This window comes from Diuraphis noxia, unplaced genomic scaffold (genome assembly GCF_037042655.1).
Source record: "Diuraphis noxia isolate RWA-SAM2 unplaced genomic scaffold, SU_Dnox_SAM2 contig0002, whole genome shotgun sequence".
NCBI classification, from domain to species: Eukaryota; Metazoa; Arthropoda; class Insecta; order Hemiptera; family Aphididae; genus Diuraphis; species Diuraphis noxia.
Window position 1 is genome coordinate 37,421,683 of NW_028301712.1, and position 14,062 is coordinate 37,435,744.

The following is a 14,062-nucleotide window of genomic DNA, read 5'->3' on the forward strand; positions in this document are numbered from 1 at the left end:
CACCCTCTTACAGGGGATGTGCTCAAACGGGGATCTTGAAATTTTCGATGAACATTTCTCTTTATAAATAATTGCTATTGGTTATAGGAGAAATAATTAATAGAAATTAGTATTATTGGTTGTCATTGGTTATTCGGACAGATCAGGTATAGGTACAACCAGTAACGTACGCAAAATTTTAATTCGGTTAAGGCTTACATGAGCAAATAATTCACATTATTTTGTACTAAACATCTTTTATATATTTAGTTATAACAAGTTATAATTAATAATAAATTAACATTTTATTTTATTTTTATTAAAAATTACCAACAATTGATTGGCTCTGTGTATTCAAATGGTGGTAAATAAGATTTTTTTTTTGTAAAATGAAGAAATATCGAAGGGGGGGTTAGAACCTTATTCCTGCGTACGCCACTGGGTACAACTGTACAAGTATGCATTAAATCTAATTTTTAAACGTTGCTTACCAAGGTAAATAACACATAAAGCAGCGAGTAACTCCTAAAAGGAATTGAACAATCCTAATTTATATAAGAGTTGCCATTTTTTATAGGAAGCAAAGTGCACGGGATTAGTTAGTAGTGTATATATATATATATTGTATAATAATGACTATCGTACAATTTACTATAACTATTATGTTTGGCGTTGGGTTTTTGTATACAAGACGATCATGGATAAACATATTCGCCGTCTGGTGTGATATATTAATATATAAATACATATTATATACGCATGCGCGCCTACGTAATTATCTTTATAATATTCACGTCGTACTTAATGGTGTGCACTTGCGTCTTGCGCGCAGACACTTACCGCTATTAAACCGCCTGTACTGCAGGGTACGTCCACGTAATCGAAGTAAACGTGGACCGTCTGCTCCGGTTTCGCTACTATGTAAATACCGCACACGGTCGGATCGTTGGTCGGTGATTTGTAGTACAGGTGACCCTCTTCAGACCACACGGTCATACAGTCTACATAATATACAGAAACACAAACACATTATCAACCGTCGTCGTAAACCTATTACGATGATAAACATATGACCCTAAAATAATGACGATGACAATGATCATCGTCATCATCATCATCATCATCGTCTGTACATAAACATTATCATCTCCTTCGTGGATTCTTCTTGAATACACTCAAGCGACCACGGTTGTTGTAAGATTATGTAAATAATACTATATGCACACGTCATTATAATATAAATGCTTTACCTGTAATGATTTTCTCTTGTGTTCGGATCCGTTTGCTTTGAGCCGCGTACAGTAGTGACGAAGTCTGTCGGGGGTACTGAAAACGAAATGACAAACAGGTATTCAATATTATTTTTATATTATTATAATCGCTATAGGTATAACTGCTGTTATTAATAATGGTATCGTTATATCGTCGTCAATAATCCACCTATTTCTTCTAAATAGATTTTATAGTTATGCCATGCTATTTAAAACGACAATGTAATATGTATAGTATGAATTAGGTAGGCAGGTCTATATACCGACCAGGGTGTCTCCAGAGACATTGTACGGGGAAGAGATGAGGGGCTAAGTCATAATTATCAGAATACTATATTATATTACATGTTTTTTTTTTTTTGTAATTTTGTTTTTAACAATAGGTATCTACATACAATTTTTTAGAAATGCATGCTTGGAAGGTAAGCCACCCAATAGCCTCTTGAATAGTAGACTTATTTTGAAGCCCGTTATAATATGGGTATTGAGAAAACGTCAACAAATGTCGATTTCGGTGCATTAAGGTTATACTTTATAGGGATCGCGTTATGATCGTGTTATTTCGTGTAATTGAACTATTTGTTTTAAATATCCTGTTCGTGATTATAATTATATAAGCTAATTATGATCTATTTCACATTATATAATATTGATAGTTTCAGTACCTCTAATTTCATCGAATAATAATGTAATTATTATAAGTATCATACAACCATGTCATAAATCGTAATAATAAGCTTATATACATTGCGACGTGGGGACGTGTCTCTGGATTAATAAGAAGAGTTACTTATGTTTTAAACATAGCCACCCCTAAATCATTCGAGAATTATCAGTGTATAACGTCTTCGTACGTTTACATATTGTTATAACATAGGCCACTTATAAGTTATAATAATAATATAATATGGTAACAAAATAACACAATATTGTAACACATTATCAGAAAAAAAAAATAATGTCCAGTATATGATATTACTAAACGTAGGTTTGGTTGTAAACAAAATTCGAATACAACTTTCAACTAAAATTAAAAATAATTATATTTTGTATGAATGGAATTCAAATAATTTATAAAAAGCAATCTGATATAACCTTTTAAGATATAACTAATGAATTTTTATATCACATTTCGCACTTTTTTATTGTTTGTTTTACTTTAAATTTTCTTTTTTTTTATGGTGAAATAAATAATTTAAGAATATTAGGTTTCTAGTGATTTAAAAAACGATAAACAATAAATCAGGAAAAATAATTTATATTTATTCTTAAATCACGTACATTATTTATTTCATATTATTTGTATCACAATATACCAATAAAAATACAATATGCACAGTATTTTAATAAATAATAGTGTATAAAGTACTATAAACACTATACAGTATACTTACTCTATATATAGTATGCATAATATAAATGCTGTTTCACTAAACACGATATTTATTAGTTAATAGTAGTTATAGTGCTTATATGAAGCGTTCACATCAACGTTAGCTATTTTAGATTCTGAGCACAGCAAGGAATGTATTGGTTTTACAATTATGTTTATTTCTTTTTTATTCTGTAAACACTTTTTCTCCTTCTAAACTTGCTTAAAAGTATCAAGTGTAGCATCTTATCTGAAAGGTAATGTTCTTGATCTGGTACTTTAAACAGGTCATTTTTCGATTTTCGAAACGTTACTCGAAATAAAAGCGGTTTAAGGAGAAAAAACGTACGATTTCACGATTTCACGATTTTATAATATTAAATAATTATGGAAGACGTTTTTGTTTTTAAATTATAACAATATAATTAATAATATATAATATATCCTAGACTGATAAACCGTCTTCACTCAGAATCGTTTTTCGTATACAATGATGTCACGTCATTGAATTCAAATTTAATACCATCCATTACAATAACCCACTTGTAACCTACTGTACTGCAGAGCGATATCCACTTACTTAGGTACCCGCTTTTTTTTTTTATTGCGTCAATACATCCGGTATTTTTACAATATGTTAGCTATTTCGTTATGTGTATTTTTATTTAGAAACAGTATATATACATTTTACAAAGCACATCAATCCTAGCCTATATAAAAACCGAACATTTAACTATTGTAAACATTTTTAAAATAAAACATCAATGGAAAATAATTAGAAAGAATCAATAAAAAATATTACATAATATTATCTACCTATAATATTATGGCATAATCGTTCTTGGTTTTAAATTTTAAATTCATTTTAATATACGCTAATAGTTGTCAATAATGTTATATTAACCCAATGAAAGAAAATTTTGTAACCCAATGGCCTAGGTCGCCGAGGGTATATTTCGTTTAATAAAAAAAAAATATATATGCCAAAATTAACAAAATTTTATATAATCAATTTTTAAACGCTACGAAAATACATTTATAAATTCTAATAATATATTAATTCAATAAGGTTTATAATTTTTTTGTATAGATTTTGTACGACCCTCCGAGATATGAATCGCTTTTTATACCCAAAGGGCTGAATTTGGACTTGTTTGTTTGAAAAAATTTCCATTGAGGATATTCTGTGCCATTCGGATAATGGTTCCCATACGAGTATAATATATATGTATGATTATAATGTCCCGCTGGTTTTTTGTCCTATTCAATCAAATTTTAACTCTTTTAATTTAAAATGAAAATTAGATTTTTATATCTTGAATTATTAATTATTCGATTACTCGAATTATATATTTTCGAACTATAAACAAATTTAGACGTAGTTTTCAAGAAATTCAATATAATTCGATTTCTTTGATCTAAAACATTTGAATTCTTTTAAAGTTTTAAATTTTAAATTGAGTCTAGAAAAATCGTGGCTGTTGAATACAGTTAGAATACAAAGTCATGTTTCGAGAAAAAGTGAATTGAAAAAAAGTCTGTGACAAATTCATAGCGTGTAACGCTCCGTACCATTTAGTTTATGTGGTGGTGCAACGCGTAAATATTCAACAGAATGAATATTTTCTCGTAATTTGAGGCGAAAAAATAAAAACGTTTTGTTGCGCTACAAAAAATGTTCAATACTTAGGACCAGGCCTGGATTAAGGCTTAAGCAGTATAGGCTCAGCCTACACAACCACGGATTTAGGGGCACGGGCACCGCATACGATCCTGATGTTATTTTAAATTTTTATTTAATATATCGGAAATTTGAAATCGTAATAATCAATCATAGATAATATTAATATTATTAATATTTATTATCTATGTAATCAATAATAAGAAAAATAAAAGTATAAATTAATGGTTCGTTATTTTTTATAATATGATTATTTTATTTTTTTATAAATATAAAATATATTTTATTTAATTTTAATTTTATGTTTTTACTTGTTTTCACATATTATATACATGTACATATTGTGGCTAATAAACCTATAATAATATTTTATTATTTCATCAAGTATCGAGTAGAGAAATGTGTAGGTACAATATTTTTTTTTAAATAGGGGCACCAAATTTTTTACAGCCTATGGGCACTGTAAATCTTAATCCGGGCCTGCTGAAGACGTAGGTATTTCTGGTTACCCTTAAGACACACAAATAAAATTTATAACGGATATTGTATACGTATTCTTGGTTCGAGTGTCGAGTGTACAACTAATACGATATAAACAGAACATTTAAATAATATGTAAATATTTGTGATGTATTATCATATTATACATAAAACGCATCGATCGGTGTAATATATTATGGGCCTCTCAGTGCTTGCACCTTCTCATAGTATTTTAGGTACCTATTATGTGTTGAATATCGATAGGTTATGATATATCAAACTATGTAACCGTACTAAGTAATGGAATAAAATAATAATGTCAGTTCAATAATATATAAAGTATACATATAGCGAGACTTTTCAATATTATTTAATATACCGAAATAGTTCGCACAGGACGTTTGACACGTATTGTGTAGGTGATGGCAAGTTGCGACACCACTCCTCAGCACGGGATAATAAACATAATGTATAGTTTCAATATTAAGTTAATGGATGTTGTCGTTGGTTATATCCGTGTTATATCCACTCAATTTATATCCACACGGTTTGAGTGAAGTTTCGAAGATACTGTTATCCATAGATAAATATATATATTTATAGGTATTTGTCTATTTTGCATATCTACTATTTATTGTGTCTAAATCTTAGTTTACCGAGTTTTATTTGTTGGTGTTAGTCGCAGACCACAATTTTATTTAAATTCAAAACATTTCTGCGTAATTAGATGATGAAATAAAATTGATTTTGTTGATTTAAATGGAAAGTGCTGCTTGAATAATTGTTTAACATTCATTATGAAATAATTACTCCAAATAAATGAATTATTTCCATCCCACAGTTACTCCCAGTTATTATTAACTGTTTTAATATTTATTAGAAAATAATTGCTACTATAAATAAATTCAGATATTTATTTTAAGTACTCAAATGGAAGTAGCATTTAAAACTATCTATGAACATACAATCCATTCATATTACATTCCAAGTAGTTTTTCAAATTGTTGAACGAACACAAACAGTCGTTAACATTGTTTAACTTTTAACAAAAATGATTAAAAATAAATTTAAATTTAAAAAAACAGAATACATCATCCCATCCGGTGTGAAATATCGGTGCCTTGGCCCTTGAGTATGTATAAAACTACCGGATTTTATTATCTCATTGGACGATATTATTGGGTGAAAATCACAAGTATGGAATATGATATTATGTTCTCAAACTTTATTGACAAGTTTTTTTGTTTTTATTAATTCAATAATTTATTATTTCTACGATATAATCTATGTACAAGAATAAAAACAAAAGGGTAAGTTTTCAACACGTTTTTATATTTTACTTGCAACATACATGGTACATTTGTACAGACTAAAGAAACAGTATTAAACCTGTACAGTTTAACGGGCTCCTTGAAACTAAATAACTCCTTATGAGTGGAAAAAACAATATAAATACATTTACGAGTATACTTTCGGAACGAAGAAAACGTTCGGTTGAACTTAGGACAAATCCAATAGCGATGTATATACGCAATGCGCATGTACAAAACGAATGAAAATTGTTATTGGTGGTATCATCAGTTCCATTAGAATATATTGATTAATCAAGAAACAATCAACAAAATAATACTCTGCAACAGGGCTAATATAAATGTGTCCCTTACATTATATGTATATTGTATAAATTAATTGTCTTCCACGTTTCTCTGAATAAATTGGATGTTGTTGAAATTGTGTAGGGTGCATTAACATATACTTATTAGTAAATATAATGAACAAATATTTATCCGATTTTTCCATTAAACGATATTTCTGTGTACTCAATTGATTTTTAATTGAATTAATCTTCGAGTTGACCAGTACGTGACACAGAGTGGGTTTCTCAGTGTTGTTTGTTCATTTTCGTCTCAAACTCTCAAGAGAAATTCAATAGCGAAAAAATAAATATATTTAAAAACTAAACATCGCTGTAATAAACTGCATTGTTTTTACTAAAATTTGTTTCAAATAAAAATCTTGATAGTATTATCATAATGACATAATACTTTATCGCACAATCATATTAATTGTGTAACCACCGTCCACCGCTGTATAATGCTGTGTGCATGTGCAGAATATAAATTCATTACCTATCGAATTGAAAAGTACAGGTGTTTAATACAATGAATGTCATTAAAATTGTTTTACTAAGTATAACTTGATTCGATTTACATTTAGCTTCACATAAATTTTTTTTATAAAAATAACACCAAAACGTTTAAGTCGTCTAGTATCAATATCAAGAATACTAGAAAGTTTAGCAATAATATTTACATTTCAATTTAACGACAAAACTCAAACTTTTAACAATTTTAAATTTAGACTTGCGATAGCAATGCACAAGACTTTATTTTTATTTGTTATAATAGATGTTTGCTATATAAATCTAATTCAAACATTTTAAATGTGATAATGTTGTGAATTTGTGATATGTTGGAAATAGTTAATATATAAATAAATAGTATTTTTTATTAATATATAATATATAGTAATTATTTCACTTATAAAAAAATGCTGACAGTGCTGGAATGATAACTCTATGATTTGAATATATTGGTTTTAATTGTGTCGAAATTAATTTGTTTTTCATAACTCAGTGTAGATCAAAACATTCAAAACCATGAAGGTCATGCGGTCTCTTGGATACTTACATATTATTATACATATATGTATAGCAATTAATTATTATAACAATATTTTTGTAATTTTGTCTCTAATGAATAATTAACGTAATATTTTTAGACCGTCATTTTGACAAAAGTGAAATGGCTGGTTGGTGAGTAAATGGTGAATTGTAATTAAAAAACAATTTTAATGGGTCTATTTTTTGTTATAAAAATATTGAACCCAATACTTTGAGTTTTGAGTTTTGAGTGTCGTATCTATTATAAACTATTATGATTAGATACATCTCAATTTTGCCACACAAATGATAAAACATTTTAATAACTTTTATAGGAAAAATTAATTATTATCCATATAAAACTAATAAAAATTACCATGATATGTATACCGAGTTGATTTCAACTATGAATTTATGATATGATATTACTATCCATTTTTAATGAATATTAATTGGAAACTGGGAAAATAATTATTATATATAGCTTTGCAATTATTTTAAATAGAACAATAGAAGATACAAGTTTATGCAACATTGCAACAACAATAAAATCTGGACAGGATGCGGTAAACTGGCAACTCGTCTCTTCTTGTTCACTCCCATCTCGGAATAGTGTTGTTTTTCCTATTATATAAGTTTGTAGAAATTATATTTTATCGTTACTTTTGGAGAAAAAAATAATGTTTTCTTAGTGTGCATAATTAATAACGTTATAAAATATTAAACTTTCACATCAAGATTATTATTTATTTATTTATTTTAGTTTTTAGAGTTATACGTCCGACATAGTATTTGAATAACATTGTAAAATTGATATGAAAATTTTTATGCATTCAAATCTAAATGTACACACTTTACCAAAATATATTAATCTCAAAAAATAATATATCCATCATGTTTATATTATATAGAACTAAAATAAATAATCCAAATAATTTTGAAGTTTTATTAATATTTTCCTCAATTATACGACGCGAAATTTAAAAAGTAATAAATCTGTTTTTTCTCAGCATGTTCAATGATTATTCTTTACACTTAGGAAACATATTCTATGTACTGTAATTTTTGAGCCATAACACTCCTACTACATACAATACCTACTACAAAACACTAACTAAATCAAAACTTAAAAAAATTATAATTTTAAAATCAAAAAATATAATTTATTAAGTACATCTATTTTTATATCTATTTTGAATTTTCACATTAAAAATTGATATTGTAGGCTACGAACTAATTTTTTCTAGTCATGTACTCATGTGCCGTTCAGCTAGGTCAAATACACAATGTAAACAAATTTAAAATTCAATCAAAAAATAATATTTATTATGTCTGCAGATAGTCTATTGCAGTATGTCGCATCACATCATGTCCTTTTCCCCCAAACCTAAGAGGCCCGTAGTAGTACTTGCTTGTAGTGTTGCTGTAATATTATATAAAATAATAACGTAAACTCAAATAAATTCTACCAAAACACTTAACTGACACAATTTTATTTGATATACTTTCTACTTACGTTTGTTTTAATGTCTCTACCATTAATATTTCAAGTTAATGAGCTTGGTTAAGCACCTGTATACATTTTACAATGAATCACCATAAGTGACATTTTGTTAAGTTGTCAGAATTAGTTTATTCCTATAGTCTTAATTTTGTATTTTTCACGTGTATACAGTATATTAGCTGTAAATAATAATATAGGTACTAGGTACCTATAATGCATTAGAAATTGATTGACTATAATCACATTAGCTCGAGAAATGATTAGTTTAGATAATGCTTAAAAACATTAACATGAAAATTCATAATATTTGAAATTAAATTGTTAAATTTCCATAAAAAACCTATAATAAAAATAATAATTCAAAATAAAAATAATATAAACCCATGGAAAAATCCTGAACTCAATTGAAAAGATGAAACCATAATAAACCGCCTCCGAATTGGTCACACACCAACACACAGCTACTTGATGAGTAAAGATGATCCTCCACTATGTGAGTCATGCAGCGTACTTTTAACCGTCAACCGCATCATCACTGAATGTCAAAAACACATCCAGTATCGAAATCAAATTCACATTTCCGAACAAATCTGTCAAGCACTTGAACTAAACCCACAGGATGTAAAAAACTTAATTTTATTCTTAAAAAAAAAAAACAGAATTGTACAATTTAATTTAATGTAGAAAATTTAAATACTTAAATACTAAAAATGTAACCAAAAAAAAATTTGATTTTACTAATGGCCTCTAGTTGTCGATGTATTTTGATCAATAAAAAAAATAAAATAATAATTACTATTATTATAATAGTAAAACAAACATGATATTCATTGTAAAAAAAAACATATTATCATACTATATTAAAATGCATAAATATAAATTTGTAAATCGGTTTATTAGTTACGTTTAGGTCGTTCGTGATAAATGTCTTGCCTTTTAATAAACTGAGATTATTAATAATGCAAAGATCTCTAAGGTATCGTTTTACAAATAAACAGCTACTACAAATTTGTATAATAACAACATGTTCAGTGGCCATAGTAAGAACGTGGTCAGAATTAATTGAAAATAAACAAGCGTTTAACTAAAGATGTTACTTTGTCAACAATGAACAGGTTAGATATAGAATGTGATCGTGGTTATGAGTAATTAAAAGTCTATTATCATTAGCAATGGAAATCGTAGCTAATAATTTAGTCAAACAGAATTTAATTTCACGACTATATAACAGAGGAACTTCAAACAATTGTTATTATTATTCAAACAAATCTAAGCAGCATAATTATCACAATGATCGGTCAAACTTCACAATTGCAGTTTAAAATATTTTTATGGTATTAAAGCTAAAAACAAATTATTAAGACATTCTAAAATCTATTAGGTAGGTACTTACTATAAAGTAAAATTATGATTTAACTCTACAGCCTTCTCAAGAAAAAAAATATAGCAATAAATGTAGAACATTTTAACTTATAAAATTATTATAACGTCAGTTTTAATTTTCAACCGATGGAAATTTTATGTCATAAAATTCTTATATTATGTAAAGTGTTTTTGACTATAAAAATAAAAATATATTGAAAGATTAACTGTTTTTTTTACTGTGACACTATCAAAATTTGAAATAGTTTAAATACTTTTTCTGTAATTCGTATATCGTAATGTGCAAAATTACTTGAAAGTATTTCTAAAAATAAAATAAAACTATGGATATATTTTAATAATATTTCTTATTTAACTCAATAAATTATTATATATTATCCAGTATAGAATATCTTAATCTATTACATATGGTTTAAAATGTCTGTAATCTTGATTTATAGTACACTATTTTGTAGTACCCTATTGATTACCGACAGTTTTAGATACCTATAATTATAATTAATTCAAAAACACTAGTTTTAGCTATAGATGATATAGGGGATAAAATATACTCTATTAGTGTATTACTATTTAGTGACTATATAGCTATTAACTATTATTATAATAATAAATATATTAAACTTATTTGTTTATACGTTGAGTATTAAAAAATTGAATTTTATTATCTTATCTATTAATATCACACTCGTTACTTACAAATTTACAATACATAGCGTATCATGACTAATAATATAGTAGTATAGTAAAACTCTATTATAGCCATTTGTGTACTTTAATGTCATACTGTCATGGATATTTTAAAAGTAATTGTGTTATCTATCTATGGCTATATTAATAATAATTGATTTCACACTGTAACTGGGCAACTACATTATATATTATGTTCTCAATATTATGTATATTTAAATTTAATCAATAACCACGAATAAAATTTTAATTTTATTTGAGTACTTATCTGTCAAAAGATGTATATGAACTATTAAAAAATGGGCTAACCTTTTAATTTGTCTGTGGCTGAATACCAAAATTACGCTATCAAGTTAGATTACGTAACTAATATACGTACCTAACCTAACCTATACGTACCAAAAATTGTTCTGTAGTACTGTAAGTATCTTATGTAACACTTATTTTTTAAAGACAAATAACATGCGTTATAAATAAATCAATAGATAGCATCACTCATGTTCCGTATCAAAATCAGAAAAACTATATTTTTTATTGTTTATTAATTTAAATATTATAGATGTACATAAAAAACTGTAACGCTTACAGTTTTACACAGTAGTTTGAGTTAAAATTATATATGAACATAATGCTAGTGATGTATTTTATTTTACATACAAAAATGATGATAAGGTAGGACAATAAAGTTGCACTAATTAATTACTTGGGAAAATTAACAAATTTAAAGGCATCTAATGAATGTTCACGTTAACATATTTCATTTTAATTTGAACTGAATTTTAGTATCATCATTAATCACTAATCAGTAATCAATTATTTTATATTGTGTGTAAATAAGTCTATTGAATTCTTAAAGAAAGTGGAGGAATATTTTGTATGTGTTTGATGAGTGTAGAAGTTTGGTATTTCATTTGGTTATTCGAGAGATTTAATTTCAAAGAGAATTTAATATTTTATCAATATACCCAGACACCTATAATAGTGAACAACACTTATAAGTTATAGGACTGTATTTTGTATTTGGGCCACTATGAGAAAACACCTGTTCTTTGACTCACGGAAGGTTCTATATGGTTATCCACTGACAGCATTTATAATATTATTTAAGTACGTTGCACGTTAGTACCCTACCTACTTGTAAACGCAATGTACCAAATAAATCAGTAATTTTATTTATAAATATGTTAATGTAACTTTTAACTATTTCTTACATAAGCATAATAATTGATAATATATTATTAATATACATATAATATATTACGATACATAAACTGTAAATTAAGAAAAATATTACTAAGGATTCCTTCTTAAATAAATACCTAGGTACTATTTATTTATTTCTAATTGATTTCACTCTTCGTAAACTTAGCCAACTGCCTGAATATGTCGTAATTCGTGTATTTGTAAGATTTATCAGTTCACCGATTTAATTAAGTTTGTATAAGTACAATTTAATCATATTAATTTACTTATAGCCTATAGGTATAGCCGTATAGGTGTTTTATTAATATTAAGTAAATATACGGAAATCGGATAATATATTTTAAGAGATAACAGTAAAAAAAAAATCAATTTTATACCTCAACGTTCAATAAAATATGAAATCAAGATGGTTTTTATATTATATTGCCCGTATGAGTTACAACATGAAACATTTTTGGTACTAAATATATATTCTACGCATTTATAGTAAGAGTATTTCAGCACCTAATAAAATTTATTAAGGTTTACTCTTTAAAATAATCATAAAATACTGCTCTGTAAAAATGTTTCAATTTATTTTGTCCTTTTTAATATTTTATTGATGTAAGTAGGTATTGTTTATGAAGATAGCTACGTTTAAATTATGTTACTGTAAATAGTATATGATGACAAATCTTCAAACGTAAATGTGATTTTTATTTTCCACTGGTACGTTTTTACATCGATCAACTACCAAATACCGATATATTCATACGAACCAAAAATTAAAAATTAAAATACTTATTTAAGTTTTCAGAAAATAATAATTTAATATTAGATTTTTTTAGATTTGTATCTTAATATAATGCAATAACACGGCATATTATCAAAATGATACAAATTAAACAGCTTAAACTACCAAGTAATTTAATTTAATATTAATGTATCCAATAATCATCAATAATTATTTAATAATACTTATTGCTTGTTAAAGCGAATATCATTTACAAATTTTATAAAAAAAATACATATCGGAATTAATATCATCTTTGAGAATTTTTAACATTGCTAATATATAGTAGGTATATACTTAAGTATTTAAATAAATATATTATATTTATTAAGAACGTTTATAAATCAATAAGATTAAAAACGTGTATTAAAAAAAAAAAAAAAATGGTAATTCTATAATCAATTATATCGTTTTCTTGAATTTATAAATGTTAACTAAATGGCAAAATCTCTACATTTTATTCTTATCTATAGAAATTTATATTCATCTATAGAGATTCAACATAAATCCTTTCATACAGTCAATATTATTTGTTCAATATTGTTTTAACTGCTCAAAGTAAAACCCCATTTGAATATTATATGCAAACGTACAAGGTACAACAGAATATTAAACAATAATTGTACATAACATATTTTACATCCCCCTTTATAGAAATGTCTCCCCATAAAATTATTAACTTATAATTACTTTTAGGCTAATGACCTGTGATGTTGAAGCCTTTTATTCCAATAAAAAAAAAAAATAATAATACGCAAGTTACGAGATCACTTAAAGTTAACTACAGAAAGTTGATTGTAAAAAAAAAAAAAATACCTACCATAAATACTAAAGTTTAATATTATGTTTTCATTGCTTAAATGTCTTCATGTACAAATTCACTTAAATATTTTAAAGGCATGAGCCTTAAAATAATATATTTTATACCTATTAAAATGATAATAAGTAACGCTGCATTGTCGCGTGTCGTGAGTTGAAAAATATGAGTTATTAATAAAAAGAAATCAGATTTCAACAAGTCTTCTGTTCTTAAAAGCAGTGTATTCCATACAAGTATATTATAATAAT

General features: G+C 26.3%; 1 protein-coding gene across 1 annotated transcript in view; it reads right to left on the bottom strand.

The window, feature by feature from the left end:
• LOC107162896 (corticotropin-releasing hormone-binding protein) overlaps nt 1-14,062 on the bottom strand; it is a 49,664-nt gene that overhangs the window by 20,895 nt on the left and 14,707 nt on the right. Inside the window, exons 2-3 of the mRNA XM_015510039.2 lie at nt 1,230-1,305; nt 820-980 (exon numbers count right to left, since the gene is read on the bottom strand). Coding sequence (XP_015365525.1) covers nt 820-980; nt 1,230-1,305 — 237 coding nt within the window. The remainder of the gene's footprint in view (nt 1-819; nt 981-1,229; nt 1,306-14,062) is intronic.